General features: G+C 44.2%; 1 protein-coding gene across 1 annotated transcript in view; it reads left to right on the top strand.

The window, feature by feature from the left end:
- The window catches only part of COL11A1 (collagen type XI alpha 1 chain), a 129,767-nt gene that overhangs the window by 39,968 nt on the left and 64,915 nt on the right, over positions 1-24,884 (top strand). Inside the window, exons 9-31 of the mRNA XM_087827736.1 lie at positions 577-639; positions 1,960-2,001; positions 2,954-3,016; positions 3,669-3,743; positions 4,800-4,883; positions 6,398-6,454; positions 8,591-8,644; positions 11,117-11,170; positions 11,281-11,334; positions 11,711-11,764; positions 12,988-13,041; positions 13,133-13,177; positions 14,416-14,469; positions 14,772-14,816; positions 15,074-15,127; positions 16,001-16,045; positions 18,263-18,316; positions 18,711-18,755; positions 19,858-19,911; positions 19,992-20,036; positions 23,096-23,149; positions 23,697-23,804; positions 24,083-24,136. Coding sequence (XP_087683862.1) covers positions 577-639; positions 1,960-2,001; positions 2,954-3,016; positions 3,669-3,743; positions 4,800-4,883; positions 6,398-6,454; positions 8,591-8,644; positions 11,117-11,170; positions 11,281-11,334; positions 11,711-11,764; positions 12,988-13,041; positions 13,133-13,177; positions 14,416-14,469; positions 14,772-14,816; positions 15,074-15,127; positions 16,001-16,045; positions 18,263-18,316; positions 18,711-18,755; positions 19,858-19,911; positions 19,992-20,036; positions 23,096-23,149; positions 23,697-23,804; positions 24,083-24,136 — 1,311 coding nt within the window. The remainder of the gene's footprint in view (positions 1-576; positions 640-1,959; positions 2,002-2,953; positions 3,017-3,668; positions 3,744-4,799; positions 4,884-6,397; positions 6,455-8,590; positions 8,645-11,116; positions 11,171-11,280; positions 11,335-11,710; positions 11,765-12,987; positions 13,042-13,132; positions 13,178-14,415; positions 14,470-14,771; positions 14,817-15,073; positions 15,128-16,000; positions 16,046-18,262; positions 18,317-18,710; positions 18,756-19,857; positions 19,912-19,991; positions 20,037-23,095; positions 23,150-23,696; positions 23,805-24,082; positions 24,137-24,884) is intronic.

Below are 24,884 nucleotides of genomic sequence, written 5' to 3'. Positions count from 1 at the left end.
CGTGGCTCTCTGGCCCCGTGACGGGAGCCTGCCTTTGAAAGTAGAATCTTGAATGGAGTTGTTATCCAGATTTTCTTTTCATGGATAAGATTAAACTATAGGCACTATTATATCTGGGCAGTAAGTGCGATTTCTGATTTTTAGATTTTTAATTTTTTTAAAGGATTTCGTTTTCGCTGATGCTCAAGGAGGCACCGTGTCATTAGTATTATATTATTAGCATTTTAAGCTTTGACGGCCGCTCCAACACCCCTCCTCTATTTCCCTAACTTGACTTTGATGACACTTTCTGCCTCGTGTCTGGGGTTGAGCGCTGAGGTCTGCAGGTGTCTTTGTCTTTCTGTGACGCATCTTTAAGAAGGAACTGTCCCGTCTCATTCAGGATCAGTACTCATATCCATTATGTTTTCCGTTTTTTATATTTTCAGTATTTAAACCTTTGATAGGTTGCTATCTAAAAAGCACATCTAAATAGGCTGTTTTCAGTGCCTTTAAATAATTAAGTTGCCTTATTAAAAAAAATCCCCAATGGTCTCATTTACCTAAAGACAGGCTGCTTGCATTTTCCCTCAACAGATCAATGGCCATGGCGCCTACGGGGAGAAGGGACAGAAGGGAGAACCCGCGGTCGTTGAGCCTGTGAGTACCGGTGTGAACACACTGTAAAGGTTGGGAAAGTTGCTTACTTGATATTATGAGCCGTCGTCCCCTTAAATGAGTGCGTATATGCGTGTGTTACATTGAAAATTCTGTTGTCCAAATGTGTTTAATCTGTCACAGATAACTGGTTTGGTTAAGGCCATTTCGGGCAAGTGGCATCTCGAGTAACCAAAAAAACACAGAGCTATGGAATTTTAGGGTTTGAAAGTAGCTGCAATGTGCCTGGTCTAATTCTCTCATTTCACCACCGAAGAACCAGAGATTCAAAGGGTGTAATTAGCTTTCCTTGGGTTTGAATGTTTGGCAGTTGAGATAGAACTAGACGTGAGCCCTTCCGGTTTCCGATCCAGTGATTTCCCCCTCCCCATTTTGTTTTTCTGAGTTATTATTTTACTTTTTTTTTTTGGTCATAGATACAAATAAGTTTCATAGCCAAACAACATCATGTCATAATATGAAGATGGTCTTTTTAAAATTCACCTCCTTACCTTCCATTAAAAAGGCTCCAATTCACTCCAGACATGATTTTTAAAAATATATTAATGTTCTTACCACTCAAGATGCTAGTAAGATGCCAACTCTTACTGGAAAGCAACTTTACTGTGGGTCTCCCTAGTGAACACCGTGGGGAAACTACTGCCTCAGAAGGAAAGTAGTGTGTACGTCTGACTACTGGCCTCACGGTCATGAACGTCGCTTCAGAAACTGCAAGAACATAAACATTCAGAAGAAGGTGTGTGGGGGACACACGTTAACCCCCTACGTCTAGTCTGGGAGGACGCCCCTGGCTGTCCGCGCCATTACCCCACGGCCTGAGAAAGCCTGCCGCGTCTCACCAAAGCCTTTAAAAAGCGACATTTTCAGAGTGAATTCGCCCTTGTTATGAAAACTTACAACCAACTTTTTAAATAACAAAGCAGTTTTCAGCAGTAGCATCATAACCTTTTTAGAACTGGGCCCTTTTCCCGAAATAGTGCTCCCTCCTCCGTTTCAGAGCTCATCTCATAGTTGCCCTGGCTCTTCTGTCTGGCCTTTTCTCCCCTTCCTGGAAGCACTAGCATATTCCCCTTGTGATATTACGGATCTGAATAGTTACTTATTTCTAATCCGCTCATAGGTTCTCTGAGGACAGGGACGACGTCTTCTGTCATGTGAATTCCCTCCTTTCCTCGTGCAAAAATGTTTGCCATTGGTTTTAGGAACAGAGAATTCACTTCTTACAGTGCTCTTAGGGTCAGTCAGGTAAGAGGTTCGGGCTGCATTCCCCTGGAAACGATTCTCTGTCTTTTCTTATTAAAGGGGATGCTGATCGAAGGACCCCCAGGGCCAGCCGGACCTGCGGTATGTAAATGTCTTACAGTTATTTTTGTCTTGATTTTTTTATAATCAGATACAAGATTTCTATTACATGATTGAATTGATATATTTTAGACTAATTTGGGTATTGATTTAGAGGCAGGTATTTGTTCAGAGGACCTGGGGGCCTTGACTTGCTTTCCGATCTGGCTCCAAATGATGTTCTTTCGAGAGTAATGGAATTACATTTTATTTTAAATAATTTTGTCCCTTAAATATCTCGGCATCTAAGCTCATTTTCAACCTGCTATCTGAACATTATGGAAGTGAAAAAAGAAAAAGGCCGTCGCCGTCTTTATTAAAGAGGCATAGACACATCCCCGTGAGTGGGGCTGGGACTCGCGAGGCTGTGGCTGCCTGTGGGCCCTCGGGGTGAGCCCTTCCCGGCTGCCTCTGTCCCTCCCTCGCGAGGCTCATGCCCCGAGGTGTGTCTTCACTCTCGGGTAGCTGTTCGGATCTGACTGTTAAGAAATCCTCTGTCCTTTGTGGCATTAATGAAACTCTCATCATCTGAAATAAGCATGCGATCCTGCTGCCTTTAAGTACTTTTACCCGTAAAAGAAAATGTGAGAATGCCTCCCAGCTAATCCGTGCCTACATGGCCACTGTGTTCGCACATTTCTGAGGTCGCGCCGTGAGTCCGCCTTCCCTTCGGTAAGAACTGGGAGCCAGCCTCTGCCTCGGGGACTTGCCCTTGGCGAGGTCTCCCGTCCTGTGTCCCCCTGGACTGTCCGCCTCCACCCCGAGAGCAGCGTCACGGGAAGAGCTGAGAGCGCCGAGGCGGGCCGTATGCGGGCCGTCCGCAGCCCGCAGGAGCAGAATCGGGCAGCCGTGCCTTCATGCGACCGGCGAGCTCCCCTTGGATGCCGGTGGGATGGACTTGCCCGGCGCCGCTGGGAGCAGGAGTCTGACTCGGACCTCGGTTATGTCTCTGCAGGGGCTTATGGGCCCTCCAGGTCTACAAGGCCCCTCGGGACCCCCTGGTGACCCTGGAGAGAGGGTAAGTGAAGGCTCCTCATAATTAAAGAAAGTAACACAGAAAAACTTTAAAATATATTCTACAAGTTTAACGTGTTCTTCTCACTGGGGGGGTGGGGGTGGGGGGTTATACATTTAATGTTGTGCAATGTTTGGGTTAACTTTTCTAACTATACGTTTAAAAGTGAGAGTACAGAATGTGCATGTTTTCTATGTGATAATTAGGAAGAAAATTTTTGATATGAACCCCTTAGCTTAGATTCAGTCCCTCAATCTGAACTCAGACAAATAGTCCGGGACCTCCGGTGGGTGTCTAGCTGGAGGCTGATAGGAGTTAATAAGCCGGAATCCTGATTTGAGGATCGCAGCCTGGGTCACTCGGTCAACCGGATCATTTATGTTAAGTCTCTCCAAACGCCTCTTGTAAAATTCCTCTCCTCCCCCTTTTTCCGTCCATCCCTGTGTAGCCAATAACTTTGTGCGTTATTAAAATAGTGCTGACCAGCGCCATGAAACGCAGCCCTTCCTAGGTGTACTTCCTAAAAGGAGGTTAACCGAGGAGCAAAGGGCAAATGCAAACGAGATCATGTAGACTTATTAAAGTTATTCAATTTCTAATAAATTAGATTATTTCATTTATTTATTCATTTTGATCATTTTATTTACTTTGCTAGGGTCCCCCAGGACGCCCTGGCCTACCGGGGGCGGATGGTCTCCCTGGTCCTCCTGGTACCATGTTAATGTTGCCGGTATGTTTTCTCTTCCTGCTATAAAGACGACTTAATATTTTGTGAGCGTACTGACGAAACGTGTTGTTGGGCCACATTGCAGAGCAATCAACTAAAAACCATTGCACGAGGCAGAGATGCCCGAAATCAAACAGCCTTTGGAAATTACGGGACATTTTACTGAAACAGCATTCTGGCAAATGTCGATCTCTGCTTTAGAATTAAGGTTTCATTATTTGATTACACTTTTGACAACCACGCTTAGAGTTTTTTCTTAATATTCCCAGTCGTGCTTTTTCCTGGGTTGTATGATTAACATTTATTTTATATGTAAACGTAATATTAATATAGTGTTTCTCACCATAAAGACAATAGGTGATACTTTGGAAAAAAGGTATCTCTATAGTGTCATTCATCGCTCAAAACTTATTTGCTTTACCATAATGTTCGCTTTAACGTTGCCCTAGTTCTCTGGGGAAAAAATGATTTATCCATATAAATGTGATAAAATTGCAAGTAATAATTATGTAGTGAGAAATTGACTCAGGCTCCATTTTGAGATAAAATTACAAAGAAGCTTTAGAATTTGATGGAGGGATATAGGTAGGATCAGTCTTTTAGTATAATAATGTAAGAAAAGGTAAACAAAGTAAACATATCTCAAGGACGATTTCCACTGTGTCCCCAGAGAGTCTGAAAGTTTTGCTCAACAAAATAGCAATGGGCCTGTAACCACCTCTGAACTTAGTGCGTTTGGAACTTTACCGATGTGTGAGTAGCATGGGTCCCATCTGTGCAGATGAAAAATGCGTGATGGGGCTTATTAAATTACGGAATTTAAAATCGAAAAGGAGTCTCCGGTCTCTTCTGCAAATGGTCAAACAAGGTCTAGAGAACTTGCGTAAAAGGCAGAAGGAGACTTTAAAAAAATAAAGAAATCTAGGTCTCATGATTCCGGATGGAGTTACTTTGGACTTTCGTAAGAACTCACTCTTTTAAGTCAGGGGCTTTTATTAGTAATTAAGGCACCTACTTGGCAAAGGCTAATCCTGAGTTTCCCCCTGTGACCTCTGTTAGTTTCGGTATGGAGGCGATGGTTCCAAAGGACCCACCATCTCCGCGCAGGAGGCTCAGGCCCAGGCTATCCTTCAGCAGGCTCGGGTAAGCAGAGGGGACGCGGAGGCCCTGCCCTGGTCCTGTGTGAGACCGCGCGCGTGTGCCTGCGTCTGGAGGGCGCTGCTATTGGGGACGAAACGCTTCCTGCCGCAGAGCGTGTTGGATTTCGATGGGAAGTGCTCAGACGGTGTCTTTGGCCCAGGAGGACTGCTTTCCTTCACTGAGCATTCAGGGACAGCCTGGCACCGCTGCCACTTAAACTGGCATGGTGGCGGGGACCCACTCTCTAAGTGATACGAGTCACTTATGTGATAGCTTTTTATTTATTATCATAAATTTGTGAGTGTATAAAATATCTGAAAACCTAAGTTTAAATTCATTATCAACATTTGTTTACGTATCTACTAAGTCTGTCCATCTAGAAAGATGCCGCTGTTTGGTGACATCATGTGTAAAGGCAATGAAAATTTTAAGTATTTGTTTACTAGACCTTGGCATAAACAAATATAAAAAATATTTAAAATAATTTATTAATGATTCCTACAATTTAACTTGTAAATTCTACTACTTTGAACAAATTTAAGGTAACCATTTGAGCTTAAATATTTTATGAGGCCACTGAATGCCTCATTTTATTAGTCCTTTTAGCAAGCATTATAATTCCAATTTTTCAGATATTTAATCTCAAGGATTAAGAAGTATATTGTCAAAAATCTCATGGTGAGTCAGTAGTGAAACTTTGGAGATCCTACCGTTTTCATCTCGTGCACTCTTCTAATATGTTTTTACATATTATTTCTATGGCTGTATTATTTTTGATATCTGTTTGGATAATCTAAGTATTCACCTTTGGAATCACTAATATTAAAAAATCGCACACCATGCTCATGTAACATCAGATATTTATCTTTTGTCCTCCACGTGTTTCAGCTTTCCAAGTATGCTAATTTCACATTTCTAATTCTCAGTATCAGTAATGCATGCAATTAGCCTCCCATGCCTATGATTTCACAGAATAAATGTATTTTTCTATATAGCGTCACATTTGAGATTTGTCAAAAGAAGTGTATTGCCGTAACACTTTCTGATCAATTTTGCATTTTGCCATCTGGCTTTCATTCTCATTGTCTTTCCTAAAGTACTGCCAGGAAATTTTTACTTAAAGAACCTCAACTTGTTCACCTCTGAACGTATTTTCAACGAGTTTTGCACCTACGCATTTAAGAGAGGTCTATACATTATTCTGAAGTACACTTCAGAATAGAAAAATATGTCAGATATTAGATTTCTCATTCTAAAATCTATTTTAAGCTTTTTTATTGAAAAAGTCTTAATAATATGTGGTACCAGGTTGTATATGTTACAACAGCTTGGAAAATGTCTGATACCGATGTGGGCCATTCTAGAAGCGTGCCGCTCTTCGGCCACCACACTCCTGGCGCGTAGCTCTTACCTGTGCTGATCGCCTGTCACGTAAGGGTCGCCTGTGCGAGTGACTATTGTGGTTGGACCCGCTAGCCCAGCAGAACATTCCTAAGCTGACGTATTTTATTTTCTAGATCGCGCTGAGGGGTCCCCCTGGCCCAATGGGTCTGACCGGAAGACCAGGTCCTGTGGTAGGTTACCCAATAAGAAATGTGCTTTATGAATGGGGGGGCCGAAGAGTTACCTGTGCGTTTCATTAAAAGTAGAAGTTCTTGGGCCCTGCACACGAGACTCTGATGATATAGGTTCAGGGTTGGAAATGGCAAATTATATTTTCAAAGAGTTCAGCAGGCTGATTCTTATGGTCAAGTGTTTGGGAAACACTGACATATGTTACTTTAAAAAATATTAGTCTAGGATCTAACACTGTATTTTCCAAAGGAATTTTCCTATTTATCACCCAGACAAACACAAGCCTCGTGAGAGGATCTGTGGAGGCTAAAGGCCATGGTGAGCAGACCCAGTAAAAGCAGATAAAATTAGCATTTTCAGTTTCACCAAACAGTCAGGAAGGGTCACATCACGTGGGCAAACGGAAAACATTAACAACCGTATGCGCATTCTCAGTGTTACCTCCAAGATTAATTTTAATCTTAAATCTTTGCTATGGAAAGCATTAGGCTCCTTGAACATTAAAGGTAAGAACTGAGAGAGAGAAAAATCATATTGTTTCTTTTCACCATTGTCTCTTCTCTTATCCTTTGCTCCCAAACATCAAATTATTACAGACTTTCAAAAGTCTGTTAATGCCAGAGTCCAAAAAATTTTATACATTAACAATTTAAAAGGAAATGAAGTCTACATCAGTATTTTAAGACAAATATGTAAAGTCTTCCAATGAAAAATTTCTTTATTGTTTTTTTCCAGTTGCTTTTATAGACACATGGAGGCCTACATTATAAAATATGCAGGAAACGTAGACAGTGGTTCCCCCTCTCCCCCGCTCTGTTACTCTCAATTATTGCACGACAATTTTTAGAATAAGTGTTTGGGCAAAGTAATTATGGTCTGTTGAGTCGGCAGTGCTTATATACAGAGCATATAATGCAGCAAATTAATTAAAAATAAATGGACCGCCCTAGCCTTCAATTCAGTGATTAATGCCCAGGTTTAATGGAGAACCCCTGTTTTCCTCTCGAAGACATTTGGTTGCAAGGATTCTTAATTAGAAGCGTGAAAGTCATCGTTTCTGCCATTTTCAAGGTTACCCTGTTCATGCTCTTGACTTGCCGTGTTTCTCGGGAGTCACATCAATAGTTGTTTTGCTTGGGAGCCGCCAGGAGGCTCTGGAGAGCCGAGGTTTCGAGGCACAGTGTTGGCCTTCCTGGGCTTGGATCCACCGCGCTGTTGAATTGAATGTGCATTTGGTTTCAATGAGCCCTGCTCTTCTTAAACACACAAAGTATATTTCTGTGGGATGACGTGACCGCTATCGCTGCGTTCAGTTTTAATGTCCTGGATCTTTCAGGGGGATGGATGACCTAGTGTTGACTGTGTATTTCATTCTTTACTGATCTGACCTTGTCTCCCACGGTCGGGGCGAAGCCACCGAGCACCCTGCAGCCTCTCCCAGGAGCGGTGCTTTGACTTCGCGGCGCGGGGGTCCTCAGCACAGGGCCCAGGGGTGCCTTTAGGAGGAGCGCCCGCGCGTATTTATGTTTGAGACTCACGGGACCTTTATCAAGTGACTTTTTTTCCCAGTCCACGTGCCCGGTTGTTGCTCTTTTGGCGTTACATAAATGTTTGTAAGGGGGTTGTCAGAAGGACTTATTCTCGTAGGAAAAACACAGACCGACCCGGGGAAGATCGATCTGACATCATTCCGCGACAGTGGCAATGAGAGCTGCTGGAGGACGCGGGTCCGACGGCGCCCGAGGGTGGGAGCCAGGGCATTCGGAAGGCGCGGCCTGCGTGCCCCCAGCGCACGCCTGGCGCGGGCCGAGCCCGAGCGATCAGCGATGCCTCTGTCATCCGAAGTGCCCTGATGGCACACGCTGAAGACAGCTGCAGCGTCACTTCACGACACTGGCGTCTGCGTAGTTATACGTAAAACAGTCTTTTCAGTGGCGAGCACACTGGATACGAAGTCTGAGGGGAGATGCGTTTCCATCAAAGGACTTGGACGCTGTATTGTGTTAATAAAATCGTACTAACTGGGCGAAGTAAATTTTGAGTAATGTTTAGTTATTTGAGGTGACAATGGTGGGGTAAGAGTGGTTTGGAAATGGCTTAATTAAATGATTTTTTTCTCGCTTTTTTCTCTACAGGGGGGACCTGGTTCGTCAGGGGCCAAAGGTGAGAGCGGTGACCCAGGTCCTCAGGTAAAAATAATTTATGTCACTTATATGATTTTTGACTTTTTTCTCAAGTAGGATGACTGAAGTGTCTGCCACGTGTTTTACCGACATTACCTCTTCGCTCACATCAACTTGTTTCGCTGGAAAATCCTCAGTGGCCAGTTGACTGCCAATGACTTGATTAACTTCAGTGATATTAAAAGAAGATAAACCAGGATGGGAAAAGGCTTAATAGCATTAGCCTTCCGAATGTTAAATTGGTTTGGGATCGTACAAAGCAGAGCAGAACTATTACAATTTTATTTACAGTGGCCCTGCCTCCAGCCCAAGATGTTTGCTGTGGAGAGTAAATCGAGCATATTTTCTCAGAAAGGATATTTAACACCCGTAAAAGAAGCTAACTTCACACCCTCTGTAGAGCTGAAGCAATTCAGAGAAATTCAGGATATCTGAGCTGAGAATTTTAAAAGCTCTTAGGGTACACTTATACGATGCCAAATTAAAAATGTCATTTCTTTAATGATTAGAGCCATTCAATATATGCACCTTATGAAATTTATTCTATAAAAACAGAAAAACAAAATGTGATATATTTTTTTAAATGCATTCATTTTTTTAAAAATGCTTCTTAATATACCCAATAAATAGAAATTCAGGTCGGGGTGCAGGAGCTCTCAAGCGGCCATCCACTGATTTGTTTTCTTCTTTTTAAATGAATTTCATTTACAAAATAGTGTAAGGTTACACTGAAATTTAGCACCCATAATCTCCTTCGTAGTCACCGCCACAGTCATCGAGACTGTGACCCCAAGATGCCTGGGTGCCACCACTGTGCAGTCACGTGCCCCCGCGCCCGGCCCCTGCCCGTCGGGTGGGTGCCTGTGGCCCCGGCCGCCTCCTGCCAGCCTGCCCTGTGCGTGACGCCGGCCGCGGCCTGACCCGACTCGGCGGCTTTCACTCGGCACAGAGCCGCGGCGAGCTCGCGGCTGAGCGGCGTGTCCGCGGTCCGGGCCTTTCTGTCGCCCAGCGGTGCCCCTGTGTGGGTGCGGCGCAGTTTACTTACTTTGCAGTGGGGGGAAAATCAAAGGAAACTGAGAAGGCCACCTGGGGGACTCAGGTGGCCGCTTCGCTCTGCGGCTTGGCTGACACCACCGAAAAGGATGGAGAGCTGCGTAAAAACGTCGAAAGGACGCTGCAGGAAAACCTAAGGAATTTAGTCTTTTGTAAAGTTGAACTTTTTGGCCAAGCTCAGCTCTTTAAAAAATAGATGAATCTGAAAGTGTACCGCAGTAGTTTTCGTGGATTTTGTAGTTTTTTCTCGACTTCTTAATTCCAGAGCGATCCACTATCAAACGATCACTTTCATTAAAAACTAACAAGATTTATCCTGTTATTAATTCCTCCTCCCTTTCAGCTGGGACACAGAGTAGAGTCCTCTCACTACCATAATTTTTTCAAGCTATATTCTTTTAACCTCTAAGTATTAGACAGCCTTAATTTTATAATTTCTATAATCAGTATTGTAGAGTGATCCTAAAATTATTTGTAATTTCAAATGTGTGCTACATTTTCCACCACATTCATTACAGGCATACTGTTTAAGTTAATTCTAAAAATTTAAAGTTAATTAAATATAAAGGCCTATATAATATTTATACCGGAACTGCATTTGATCTATCATTAGCCGTGTAATTTTATTTTTAAAAACGTGTACAATCTCCACAGGAGACCTTATATGTAGGTAAAGCACTGTAGTGTGCTGAGGAGAGCAACGCGCTGAGCTTCTCCTGCCCTTCCTCTGGCACGCACGGTGCCAGCCGGTAGCTGGCATTGGGGGCTGCTGGCCCATCTTCCTCACCCTCCCGCATCCTGTAGACGACTGAGAAACCGTGTTCTGGGCAGTGTAATGCAGAAAAAAAACAGATTGAGTCCAAAGCTGCAACAGTTAATTCAGTGGGAGCGTCAACTGTGAAAAAAGGCAATTATAATCCAGTATGATAAATGAAATAAAATAATAAGTATCTAAGAGAGAATCTCAAAAAAACGAAGGTAAAGTTGAAGGGAAGGGGTTGGAAAGAGAAGAGGAATGAAATGCGTGGGTGAAGGATGCTCTTAGTCAAGGGAAATATAAAGTCCTCGGGTTTGAGAATAAAATGAATAATTGAGGATTTCTTAAAGTTCAAATTTTCCTGTGTTCCCTTTGTTTAAATGAAGGTGCATGTCTATATAAACTTAATAAAATAATATGACTCTTTTTTTGCAAGAAGCCATTTAGAAAAACTGATTCCCTTCTGCTTTATCTGGCCTTTCACATAAGAAATGATTTTCGTGTGTTAGAATGACTAAGGTATAAAATAAAGGGGAAAAGATATCAATTAAAAAATTATTAAGGTGAAGTTGAGTGGATATAAAGTCCTAAAACCATGTCTATCAATGTGATTGAGTTTATCGGCCAGGAATTTTATGAAATGGATTCATTACGATGTTTTGATACAGGGTCCTCGAGGTGTCCAAGGTCCCCCTGGTCCAACGGGAAAACCCGGAAAAAGGGTATGTTGGCTTTCTTGTGTATTCCAAGGGCATCGGAAATCATCAGGTCCTTTGTTTCCTCTGTGCTAGTGGGAAGCCCTTTTGCTTAGTTATGTTCTTGGCCTTATCAGGGTCGTCCAGGTGCTGACGGAGGAAGAGGAATGCCCGGAGAGCCTGGGGCAAAGGTCAGGAGCTCAGATGTCTGCATGTTCAGATCCTGTATGTCAGTTCACCCCTCAGATTTCTATATTTTAAAATAAAGTTTCTTGATATGAAAGAATATTTCACATTCAAGTTACACTACAGAATTAGACTGGAAATGTGATGGTGACAATGGTGATGGTGATGGTGATGATGGTGATGGTGATGATGATAGTGATGATGATGGTGATGGTGGTGGTGATGATGATGATAGTGATGATACTGGTGGTGATGGTTATGGTGGTGATGATGGTGATGATGCTGGTGATGATGGTGGCGATGGTTATGGTGGTGATTATGATGGTGGTGTTGATGGTGATTATGATGATGACGATGATGATGTTAATGATGACTTTACAGGGGGATCGAGGATTTGACGGACTTCCAGGTCTGCCAGGTGACAAAGGTCACAGGGTGAGATATACTATTCTGTTACTTTTTATATAGAGATAATACAAGAATATTAGGAAATATTTTAGAATTGTTACACTCTAGGAAATTAGAAGAAAATTAAATATTTGTAAATCCAGCTAAGAAATCATGACACCTCCTAGATACTTATAAAGATAAGTAGAATTACATAGGCAATATTAATAAAAGTTCTTTAATTGTTTTTAGACTTTACTCATTTTATGCAATCATAAAATGATTGAGGTGGAATTTTTATGTGCATGTATATGGAAAATATAGAGCTGTAGAGATTTAATATTGCCTCTATTTTTTATAATTGTGTCAATTTTTGTTTTGGCCTTACATTTTCCATTTGTAGAAATATACTCAAAAGAAGACATCTGTAGACAATCTGTGATTAGTATAACAATATACTGGACACCCTTGTATTATACTAAATGAGGTGGTTCTGGTAGACAGAGACACACAAGGTATTTCTTTGTTATAATATTACCTTGCAATCCACTGCAAGAGCTTATCATTGGCTAAGGCTAAATAAACCACCACTGTGATCGGCAATCCAGTAGATATTTTTTAGTGGGAAATCAGGCAGAGGCAGTCTCTCAAAAAATGATCGGTTTTGGATCTTTGCATATTTCTCCTCCAGAAATTAATAAGGAAGGTAGGACAACCCTTAGGTAAATTGGAGGATATATAGTTTTAAAAAAGGAAAGAAAGAAAATGATGTCTAGCAAGATCCTTAGTGAACGCATAGCACATGTCAATAGAAATCTATAATTCTCTATATAACTTAAAAATATAACTTAAATATATAATTTAAAAATATCCAAAATCCTTTTCGTCTTCTGGAGTTGTGCTGATTTAATATGAACTATTTTAGAAGCAGAAACAAATCTAAATTAAAAATCACCAAAGCGTATCCATGTTTGAAACAATCCTCAGCAAAATAATACTTTAATGGTTTCCCTCATAATAATTCGATGTCTGGCAGTTATTTGGGATGTTAATTTAAACCTTTTTGTTCTGCAAATGAAGGGGACATTTTCCCAGCCTGCCAGTGTGATGCCAGTTAATGTAAAATTGCGACTTGGCTGCGGAGGGTCCGGAGGCGGGCGGACGAAGCGCAGGTGTTCCTGCCGCGCGTCCTGTTCTGCCTGGAAGGCGAGCTGCGGGGCTTCCGATCCCGCCTGGCCCACGCTCTGACCGTGTTTGCGTTTACTTGATAGGGCGAACGGGGCCCCCAGGGTCCTCCCGGCTCTCCTGGTGAGGATGGAATGAGGGTAAGTTAAACTGCACTTGAAAACGTTTAAGCTCGAAGCCCGAGGGCGAAGGCGTGTGGGCGCCCGTCTCACTGTTCATTCCCGACGGCAGGGAGAAGACGGCGAGATTGGACCCAGGGGCCTGCCAGGTGAAGCTGTAAGCAACGCTCTTTCTTTCTAAATGGTACCGCTTTGCGGGCGCAGCGGCGGGGCCGCACGAGAGAGTCGCCAGTGCACTCGGGTGACTGCGGCGGCCTCGCCTAGGTAACCGGGCGGCTGGCATGCGGGCGACGTTAAAGGCTGCGTCGCGCCTTCCTGTTCGAAAGCCTTAGACCCTCGAGGCGCGAGGAACGTAAAAAATTACCCTCTTGTCAGCCGGAGAACCTTAGCTAGTTTTTGTGGCTGTTTCTTTGTTTTGTTCCAATTTTTTATATCAGCAATAGCTCCAGAATCTGTTCGCGTATTTAGGATAAATGAAGCTTATTACGAGAAACAAACAAACAAAAAAAAGAAATGCTCAGCATGCCAGAGGAAAGAATAAGTGCGCTCGATTCTGTCTGCGTCCCCTGAATGTTACGGGTGAGAAAACTGAACTGGGAAGGTGTCCCTGCAGCTAGTTAGTCGCAGCACCAGCCTGGAAGGGGCCTCCCGACCTCGGGAAGGTGCACCTCTGTGCGAGCCTAAGGAGATGACACGGCTCCTGCTCCGCAAGGGGCCGGGGAGGGGAAACGCTCTCACCTCCTGCTCTGCCTGGGCGTCTGCGCAAAACACCTGCCGCCTTCCAGAGCCGTCGGCCCACAGGCGTCACAGCTCAGGCACATACGAGAAACCGTGAACTACTGTACTGACCTCTCTAAAGAAGGGGGGCAGAAGATGGGGCAGACGGACTGCGATTAAACAGAAATAATGGTTAATGGTTTCTGTCACCTCACACAGTCACCCAGGTGTTTCTTTCCCTCAGTGAATATTCTCTCAAGATGGAACTAACCCAAGTGTAAAACACAGGACCCTTCTATCTGTGCAGCAGAAAAATAAGATTCAATGAGATTCTGTGCTGCCATTTCCAATCAGAAACGACCCAAAAGTGACATATGTAAAGTATTAAGCCATTTCTTATTTTAAAACTCTCCCAAGTGAGTCACACGGAAATGCACGGAATCAAAGATACGCAGTCAGTCTCTGTAGCAAAGCCTCGCGTGGTGCATGCTGGCCGCCTGGTCAGTAGAAACTCTGGAAAACAGTTGCATGAGACGGCATTTCAAACCCCGCTCCCAGGGTGTTCGGCGAGGACGTGCGGGTATCTCGACTCTCAGCCTCCCCCTAAAACCTCTAGAGCACGGGGCGTGTTCTGAGGGCCTTTCTCACGGGTATGCGTCTGTGTCTGTTCCCTTCCAGGGCCCCCGAGGTTTGCTGGGACCCAGGGGCACCCCGGGACCCACCGGGCAGCCCGTGAGTATCGCCGGGGCGGGGGGCTTTCCAGGGACGCCTGTGGAGGCCAGGCTGGCGCCCTCCCGCGGTGCGCCCCTGGCCCTGGCTCCTGCCGAGTTCCCAGCGCAGCGGGTCGCGCTCGGGTCTCCGGGAGCACAGGCGGGCCGAGGGCACGCCTTCCCTTCCTCCCGCTCCCCTTGGACCCCGCACGACTGTTCGTCTCCCTGGGCTCACGGGGGCCACGCCGTTTCACAGTCTTCTTGGTGGCCTGTGGCAGCTCCTAAGCTTATAAATACCCACACCTACTTTTTTCTTCGTTGAAGGGCATCGCAGGTATAGACGGCCCCCAAGGACCAAAGGGCAACATGGTAGGTGGAAAATACCCCCAACGGGACTCGTTTCTACAAAACCTGGGGACTGAGAAGCTCCTGCTGTTGCTAGACCTGAAAGAAGGATTTCTTACGACATTTGCTAAGTCCATTAGCTTCTGCTGGCAGTAATATTTTGCAAGATTTTCCAGACTGTCTATAGGGGGAATTGATGTGGGGACTGTTTTTCAACTGAGAAGAAAAAAACCTGTTATGCGAAATCGCTCTGTTAAAGACTCTGTATTTTCCTACCGCAGGGTCCCCAAGGGGAGCCAGGACCTCCAGGTCAGCAAGGGAATCCAGGGCCTCAGGTGAGTCGGAGCTGTCGCAGCTCCTTTGAGGTCATGGGGCAGGGAGGTATCTTTTTATGAGAAAATGGACAGTCTCAAAATTTTCTGCATAGAGCTAAAAACGATTGCAATGTGAGAGTATGAAGATAATTCTTTTTCTCCCCTTAAAAAAAAAAACAACAAAAAAACTTGAGCAGAGGGGAGGAGGCTTGGGGGACTGGGTGAAAAAGGTGAAGGGATTAAGTTCAAAATAGTCATGGTAAAGTCCAGCACAGGGAATATATATAGTCAATAATATTGTGATAACTACGGGGTGTCCCCCAAAAATATATACATGCTTTAACAGGTGACAGCTCAATTTTGAAAAAGAAATGTATTTTAATAAACTCTGTCTTTATAATTATTCAAAGTCTGTGTATATATTTTTGGGGACACTATATGTATGGGGCCAGATGGGTACTGAAATATCAGGGGGAACACTTTGTAAAGTGTGTATGAATATCTAACCACTAAGCTGTACACCAGAAACTAATATAAAATAATATTGAATGTAAACTGTAATTGAAAAAAAATTTTAAAAAAACCAAAACCTTGAGCAAATGTGCAGAGGTCTCTCTCTTGCAAGAGAAAACGAGCCCTTGGGTGCGGATGGAAAGCCAGGAGATCAGCCACTCCTGCAGGAGGGTCTGAACAGGATCGCATTGTAGCCCCCCGGCCAAAACAGTAGCTGTGTGAACCTGCTCAGAGCCTTCCCGAACTTTCCTGGAAATGCAGGGGAGAGATACAGAGGCTCACAACTCATTTCATGTGAAACGGGGCTAACAGCTCACTGTTCTACAAAGCGCACTCCTGCGATGTGGTTCCTGACGGATGAAATGCCTTCTCTTGACACAGGGTCTTCCCGGCCCACAAGGTCCAATCGGCCCTCCCGGTGAAAAAGTGAGTTTCTCTGCTGTTCGGGGGGTGCCTGGCGAACAGTCTGCGTTGTCCGCCTTGGGCAGGTGTTTTTGATAAGATACGTCGAGGGCTCAGCCATAAGGAACTGATCTGGGGCTTAACCAGGAGAGCAGAGAGGGAGAAGTCACTTGTGCATCCCTGGGCTGACAGTGACAAACTCTCAGCTCCCATTTGGACAGCTTCCAGATGCGGCATTCGCAGCTTTATTAATCTCAGAAGGGTGCTGGTGGGAGTCAGGGCTCACTTTCTCTCTCTGGTTCTCCTTTCCTTTGTCATTACTTAAAAAATGTAATTAGGCTTGCTGGTGACAAAGGGCTGATGGCAAGATCTGATTAAGGGAAAACTGTGAAGTTATCACTGCCACCATTTCTTATACAGCAATGACAAATGATGTTCTTGCTAATAACCCGGTGTCTGGATCAAAACAAGAATGAATCTTTAATTACAATGATGTCTTTTTTCTTCTGATCTCCTCTGTTAGATTTCCTAAGTGTTATTTCCACTCCCTGTAGTTACAGCACAGTGTCAGCTGGTCTTTCTCATGCCTTTCTTTCCTTAGTTTTTTTTTTATTCCTATGAACATATAATTAAAAAATAATAATAGCTTTAATGGGAGTGTAATCTCATACTGTAAGGTTCATTCATTTTAAACGTACAAGTCAATGATTTTTGGTAAATATACAGAATTATGCCACAACCAATTTTTTAAATTGATTTTAGAGAGAGAAAAGATAGATGACGACAGATAGATAGACAGACAGATAGATGATAGATTTGTTGTTCCACTGACTGATGCAGTCGTTGGTTGATTCTTGTATGTGCCCTGGCCAGGGATTGAACCCTCAGCCTTGGTGTATCGGGACAATGCTTTAACCAGATGAGCTCCCTGGCCAGGGCCAGTACAAGAGTTTTAGTGTCTGCCGTGTACCCTTAAATGTGCAGCGACAAGGCGTTCGCGCAGGACTGCCCACGCGGTCACTGTCACGGAAACGCCGCATCTGCTGACACTAATAATTAATGGCATAGTTCTGCATTAGGCCTCTGCATTTTGTTTTTAAGAAATAAGACCATTGTCTTCACAGCACCGCATCACTTCAGCGATAGGCAAAATACTGCCGTTACGGTGTTTTACACCAGTTCTCGGTCACCTTTGATGACTAGCCTGCCTGGGACTTGGCGGAGTGGCGGAGGGGCCTGCAACTTTTCAACCCTTTAAATGAGACGCAGCTAATCTCAGTTATAAAATCTGAATTGTTCAAGTTAAAGGTTATCGTTAACTTTCTGTTGTTTCATAGAGATTTAAGTAGGGTCTTGTAAACTCTCTACTCTCAGGCGAAGCCTGTGGTTTTCCTCAGCACTCTGAGAATGGAAACCCCCTCGGCCACGTCCACAGCCTAGGGTTGCTGCTGGATGCTTGCCCTTTTAATTGTCTCTAAATCCTAATTTATAACTTGACCAGTAAGCAGCAGTGGCCTGGGCCCGAGGGACTGGCTGAAGCTCATCATTCTCAGCAGAATGCCTGTGTTCCCCCCAAGAAAGGGTCGGCTGTTGGGCCAGTCATTCCGACCATGTTCCAGCCTTAGCAATGGTCAAGCTCAATGCGATCTAAGACCCTCTGTGGTTCCACAGGGATTAGCCTGTCGAAGAAATAGTTCTGTTACTATTTGTTTGCTGAACATTAGGTGATGTCATTTTTACATTGAAATATTAGATTTATTTTTCATCATGTCCTATGAATAACTGTCACATTATAACTGATATTTCTTAAACTACGTTAATAATTACTGATGTTTCATCAGTGTTACTCTGTAATTATTTGGATCAGCACAGTATTGTTCATGGATCTCTCCAATGTTTGCCTCCTCTAGGATATAAATTGATGTATTTCTGACCTATATTGTTTTCTCTTTTATACTTGAAACTCTAGTTTATTGTGGTATGCAAAAGCTCATCTGCTAATTAAAAAAGCAGGCCAAAAATTAGCATGTTTTTGACATGTGTTGAATGTGATTTTATTTATCTCTCTATACCATCTCTTCTACTTTATATGTTGAAAAGTATCTGCATGGTTGTGGTTTATATATAAAAACCAGCGACTCAAGTTAAGGATTTTATTAGTAGTAGATTCCTATGTACAAAGTCAGACTCTGCATTATTTTCATTTTCCCAGCTAAACATTCTCTCTCTCTGTTTGGTCAGGGACCCCAAGGCAAACCGGGGCTCGCCGGCCTTCCTGGTGCTGATGGGCCCCCTGTGAGTAACGGTTACCCGGTCCTGAAATGCCCGCCTTCTCTTTAGAAATAGATTTTGCATGCGCTTCTAAAGTGGCCTTATGAATTCGTGGTAAAAGCACCCAGCCGGTGATTAAGCACTGAGCTCTGAAGCCCCTGTCGTCACGTCGCTTCCCAGCACGGCCCCCCGAGGGCCCCCCGGCCCCGTCCCGCGCCCTCCCGGCGCCCTGCCCTCCCCGGGACGCCCGTGCCCACCCGCTCCCTTTCCACGGTGCATGCTTCCGACGCAAAATGTGCCCTTGGTTTTGAAACAGAAGGAGTAAGACCTCAGTATTTTGGAAAAAAGCAATATTTAGTCGTATTATAAACGGCCATTGATAATGCATCTGACCAGTGTATGTTTTTGCTAAACACAGGGTCATCCTGGAAAAGAAGGCCAGTCCGGAGACAAGGGCGCGCTGGTAGGTCACCAAGTGCCCCCTGCAGCGGCCCTCCCCTTGCCTCCTGGGGACGTGCCCCCCCCCCGCCACCTGTGTGACCGTGACTCCTCCAGCTGCGCTAGGAGACAGGCCGATCGGAACAGAAGGAGCAGGCACTAAGTCCCTCCTGCGAACGGGTCTTCACTTTCAGAAGAACGTTTGCTACCACTCAAACATGTCGTGTTCCTAGGCTTGTATTTTTACTTTTTGTTTAGGATAAAATGAACAGATGTATAGTAGGTCACTTTTAATTTTGTATTAGCGGTTCTGTTAGACTGCATTTCCTGCCTTTTAAAAAATATTCGCGTGATCAGAAATAAATCCGCATTCTGCATTACAGTATATGTGGAATAAATGACCATGAATTATGGTAATGAAATTAGGCCAGAACTACTGAACATCCTTAAACTGTTTATGCCACTCAAACTTTATCTTCACCTATTACTTTCTGGTAACCCTGAAAGAGGAAGAGATTGAATTGTAAGAGCAGCAGTTACCAAAATACCTAAACAGAAGCTTATTTAAATGTTAATACTACTTTGCATTGTAGTAGCAGGGGTAGGATCACTTTTATTAGAGTGGTTAGTTTTGGATTATTATTAAGATACTCGGCATTCCTGCAGGACTTGCGTAGCACATATGACATATTATTTCCTTTACGTAGACCAGGGGCGTGAAACCAGCGGTGGAAACTACGTCATTTTGATCATATTTAGTGATGTGAATGCTAGAAATTATTGATCTTCTTGGTTAATCTGTAACTGTCCGTTGCAGACATTGAGGACATCCGATTTGCTCAGGTTTAGAATATTAGTTATTAATTGTATAATATTTACGGTGCTTTACACATTCACAATATCTTATTTTCAGCATGAGTATCTGATATGAGAAGTTTGGAATAAGTAGGGCTAGTCACATGGCTCGCTGATCACACCTGACTTCAGAAACAAACCATAAACTGCCCACGAAATCTTTGCCAATGGTAGAAAAATAGCACATTCTAGTAGATTGTTTGGTAGAACGATCCTGCTCCTAAGCAGCTTTTCGAACGTGTTCTGTATTTAATTGCAATGGTCTGTTTTAGGGCCCGCCCGGTCCGCAGGGTCCCATTGGCTACCCCGGTCCCAGAGGAGTGAAGGTAAGTGCTATTCTATTGCCCATTGTTTAAGTTCAATGGAAAATATTCTAGTCACTGAGCCTTTCTAATTTATTCCGTAGGGAGCGGATGGTGTCAGAGGCCTCAAGGGCTCTAAAGGGGAAAAGGTAAGTGATAATTCACTTAGGTTTTAATCACTGTGTATCCAGGATATTAAAATGTAAACTCATTTAAGATATTCTGTTTGCCAAATATATTGTGATTCCTCATAGCCCAGACAATGCAAATATACTTTTGTACTTTGTATCCTGAAAACTTGAAAGCGAATATATTCTTTTAACCTGGAGTGCGGACTAAATTATAGAACAGAAACAAGGCACGTTGTAAAGAGAATGAGTCCTGCACCCCTTTTTCTTACATGTATCCCGGTTTTCTAAATCGTAAGGCTGGCCTTTAGGGAACTCATTTTCTGCGGGAGTTGTGCAATATCCAGGTGTATGCACAGGGGAGGAGTGTTCATTCCCCTCTTTTCTCGACTAAAATCCCCCAAATTCAAAAATTGAAACTCAGTGCAAAACAGGAAAGTCAGAAGCACCATGTATCAGCTGGGGGAAGAGGGAGTCTTCCCGTGTGATACTGGTGCATAGCACAAGTATGGCTGAGAGGGAAATAAAGATTAAAACCGGGAGGAATTAAAGATTAAGTATTAATGAGAAGGAAATAAAGACTGAAGATTAAAACCGGGCAGGTGGATGAAAGAATGTGGAATCTTTTATAGAGCATTTACGGTTGAATCGTCTTTAGATGAAGAACCGAAAATTTTAAAATAGAAATGTTATATAAGTTTGGAGCCTCCAAATCATTCAACATTTATGTCGCAACTGAATGACATTACTCAGAATCAGTACTGAGTTGCCCTCCTATAATGGTATGTCCTAAAAATCAGGGTTTCTTATAAAATGTTGGTAGATTTGGTGAGAAATATATGGAATGTCAATGTTGAGCGCAAGGTCACTGTCTGCTCCCTTATTCATAATTTTTTCAAAAGCACTTGGAGTCAGTTTGATACCAGCAAGGAATAGGTTCCGAGAGATGGACTGATTGCATCCATTATAATTTAGTTTTCTGAGAAAAATTTTTTAAAAAAGGCACCATACAGAGGTGCTGTCAGCGAGTGCAACCGAGTGGTCAGTTCCACGGTCTGGAAAGCGCCCTGCGCTTGACATTCACTCGGCTGCTTGGGTTTGAATCCCAGCCTCGTGCGTCACCCCCGGGGACGTTCAGGAGACAGTCTGGCTGAAGGGCGACAGAGCACAGAGAGGGTTCAGACGGGGTTGACCTTGCCACTGTTTGCACGTTGCCTGTGCAAAAAATATGTTGTCTTAGTTTGGAATTTTTCTTGATAAGAAACCTTCCTGTTTTACAACTCTGTAAAGAATATTAAGTCCTATTGAATTTTCATGCATAGTATTTATTAGTTTTTTTCTGAGTAGGTTTTATAATTGACCATGTATCTCCTATCTTAAAAAAGGAAATTGAAACTATTTGGTTTTTATATATAACAACATTAACTGTTAACCAAAGGTGAAGTAGCAAGGGTTAAAAAGTCTCTACTGTTTAGACACAGATTTTGTTCCCCCTAGACCTCACTTATCATACCCAGAAAAACAAGTGGCATGGGTGAATTCCACTTTTACAAATCTTCTAAAATTCCGGGGATTTTTTTTTTTGTTTGCTTTTTGTTTAGATTAACTCAGACCTGATCATTTTAGAACTGGAAAGCTCAGAATGGGATGGTGCCAGTTGTTTTTAAAAAGACATTTATTGTATGGATACCTGCCATAATTTGTTTCCTTAATGGCGAATGCATTAGAAAGCACAGGTGAGACAAATAGCATCCAGTTCACTGTGTTCTCTCTTAAAATAAAACCGAAGACAGAGACAACTCTGCCTGAAAAGAATCCTAACAACTCTTCCTGGTTTTTGGACACAGAGCGCAGTGTTTTTAAACCAAACTTGGCAGCTGTGTGATTACCGTGCTCTCCGGGGAAGGTCATGAGGACAGCAGTCAATAGGAGGCTCAGGGTCGTTTTCAGCTGTGAGGCCTCTGCGCCGCCCGCCGCCTTCAGTGCAGAGAGAACCCGAATTCCACCGGCGAGCTCACGGCCAGAACGCTGGAGGCGTGTCTGTCCTGAAGGAAACTTCTGCGCCAGTCAGAATTCCCTGGGCGCGATGCCAGGCGGGGTCCCTCTTCCAAGTTCAGGGCCCATGCACCCATAATTACCTGGTATTTCCCGGGCCTTGGCATAGCTTGCCAAACTCACAGTGAGGCACGGATCATCTCCAGACGTTCATTCAGAAAATGTTAGTTGAATGTCTTGATTATTAAGGGTCAAAAACATACTAGGCCCTGGAGGTGCGGAGGATAACTGGGCATGAGTCTCGTTTTGCACCATTTAGTAGAAGGATAGAGACCAGTGATCTCCTAAGAGCGGGACGGAGGTTGTGGCGATAACAAATGCTCAGCACGGAGAGGTTAATTTTAGGGGAAAATACCGAGGTCCTGGGAAAGTTCGTAGCAGAATCGCAGCCTGTGTTTGAAAGAAGGGCGAAGTGTCCCCAGGTGGAGAGACGGGAAAAGGTTTGCAGCGTGCGTGGGAGAGCGGTGACCACAGCAGGAATTGCAGATCGTGAGACGGGCGACTCAGAGTCTCTGGAGCTCAGTCCTGGAGCGTGGAGTCGAGGCCGCGGGGAGATTCCGGACCAAAGACTGCGCGGCGGGGGGCGGGCGGGGCGGGGCCACCGTTAGCGAAGTGCGTCCACTGACGGATTTTAGAGTGAAAAGCGACAGGCGCTTTTGGCAGCAGGGTTTCTAGCTCTGTTCTCACACTGGCTTGAAATGCCCTTTTCCGAAACTGTGCACGTCGAAGCCATACTCTCGCCACTAATCAGATGCCAACTGCCCCTTCCCCAACTCACTTTTTGCCTCAAAACCATCACCAACAGCTCCAGCACCGGCGGCACCACCACATCTTTTCTCCAACAACCAGTTTACTCCATCTGTGCCAAAACTAACGCAGATATTCTACCTTCGTTTTTATTAGTAAAATAAAAATGTTTCACAGCTAGGATTCACGTTTCTCAGAACAATTTTCCCTGCTTATGAGTATTTGTATTGTACATAGCCATATTTTATATTCGAACACCTGTTATTTATATTTTTTAGGGCGAAGATGGTTTTCCAGGATTCAAAGGTGACATGGGCCTTAAAGGTGACAGGGTAGGTCAAAGAAAAATTTTGATTAAAATTTGCTTTTAGGCAAATTAGGGGCAGCAGACAGCTTTTTTAAAAAATTAAATTTATCGGGATGAAACTGGTTAATAAAATCACACAGGTTTCAGGTGTACAAGTCTGTGGTTCATCGCCAGCATGTTGCATGTATCAGCTTCTTAACTGCCTTCAGCTCAAAATGATCATTACGTCACAGTGGAGTGACTGGGGCGGCATCTTCTGCCTCCCTACATTATCGACTCTTGATTCTTAATTTTTCCCTCTTTCTCTCTGCAACACAGATGCTAAAATTAATTTAATAGGACACACAGTAGCGTGGGCTTCGGTAGGTTGTTCAGTGTCCAACTATATCCAGGTGTTTGTTAATCGATGGAAAGACTGATGAAGTCAACACTTTCAAGCCTCGCTGTCGTAAATAAAACATGAGTGAACAGACCAGGAGTTGAAGAATGTGACTTTCTGATGGGCTGTAATCTCTGCCATTCAGTCCCCAGTAGATTTTAAGTTACAAACGTGTCGTTACCCTGCGTTCCAGGGAGAAGTTGGCCCAATAGGCCCGAGAGGAGAAGATGGCCCTGAAGGCCCCAAAGGTCGAGCCGGTCCCACTGGGGACCCCGGTCCTTCTGGTCAAGCTGGAGAGAAGGTCAGTGAGCCACTTTCTCAGCCTTGTACGTCCCCCTGGACTCCCGGGACTGTCTCTGGCGCCCGTAGACAGCACAGGCTGTTAGGAGCATCACACACCAGGAAGGCGCCTGAGCTTCGCTTTTCCTCTTGAGGAAAAGAATAGAATGAAAGCCTGGGGGAAACTTGCAGATCTTTCTTTCAAGGGTACACATATGTGGTCCCTCTGAAAAAGAGACTAAAATCATCATTGAAGCTTGATTCAACTTGGAACTCACTGTGGCGTGTGCTTCCCTCCAGGGGAAACTCGGTGTTCCAGGACTGCCAGGGTACCCAGGACGGCAAGGCCCAAAGGTAAGGGAACCGGCTCGATGTGCTTTTAAAGCTGACTCACCAGCAGTTTGTTAGAAACACTTAAAATCAATCACCTGTGGTTACCTTTCAGCTTGTAACTTAGAGATGGTGAATCTTCAGATATCGTTTCACAAGAGAAAGCCACGTGGCGTGTGGGCGCCGGGGGGCGAGGGGCTCGGGGCGCCTGGGGGACCGCGGGGGGAGTCTCAGGAGACGGGGTCCTAAGAGGACAGCCTGGCTGGCTGCTGCCTTGTGCCTGAACTAGGATCTTCCAGGGCAGCCGAAAAGACTGTCTGGAAGTTTTAAAGTAGGTGCCAGGTGATGACCAATCGCTTCTGAATTCATTTCTCAGAGCCTACGGGTTTGAATTCCCACTTGATATTTTAAAAAAAGAATTATAATACATCGTCCATGCCCTCACCCTTCCGCACTCCCAGTGTTCGTTTCCTAGGGCTGCCATGACATAGCTTCACAAACTCGGTCACTTAAAACAATGGGCACTTACTCGTATAGCTCTGGAGGCCAGAAGTCTACCACTGAGGTGTCAGCAGGGTCACACTCCCTTCCAAATGTCTAGGGGAGACTCTGCCCTTGTCTCTTGCAGCATTTGGTGGCCCCAGGCCCTCCTTGGCCAGTGTTGGCCCATCTACAGTCTCCATCCCCCTACACCACTCAAATTCTATATTTGACTACTTGAAATATACATATTTTATAGGTAGAAATACATGGTTTTAAAAATACACGTTTA

This window comes from Miniopterus natalensis, chromosome 19 (genome assembly GCF_054644295.1).
Source record: "Miniopterus natalensis isolate mMinNat1 chromosome 19, mMinNat1.hap1, whole genome shotgun sequence".
NCBI classification, from domain to species: domain Eukaryota; kingdom Metazoa; phylum Chordata; class Mammalia; order Chiroptera; family Miniopteridae; genus Miniopterus; species Miniopterus natalensis.
The sequence above is the reverse complement of the archived record's forward strand: the minus strand, read 5'-3'. Positions and strand labels throughout refer to the sequence as shown.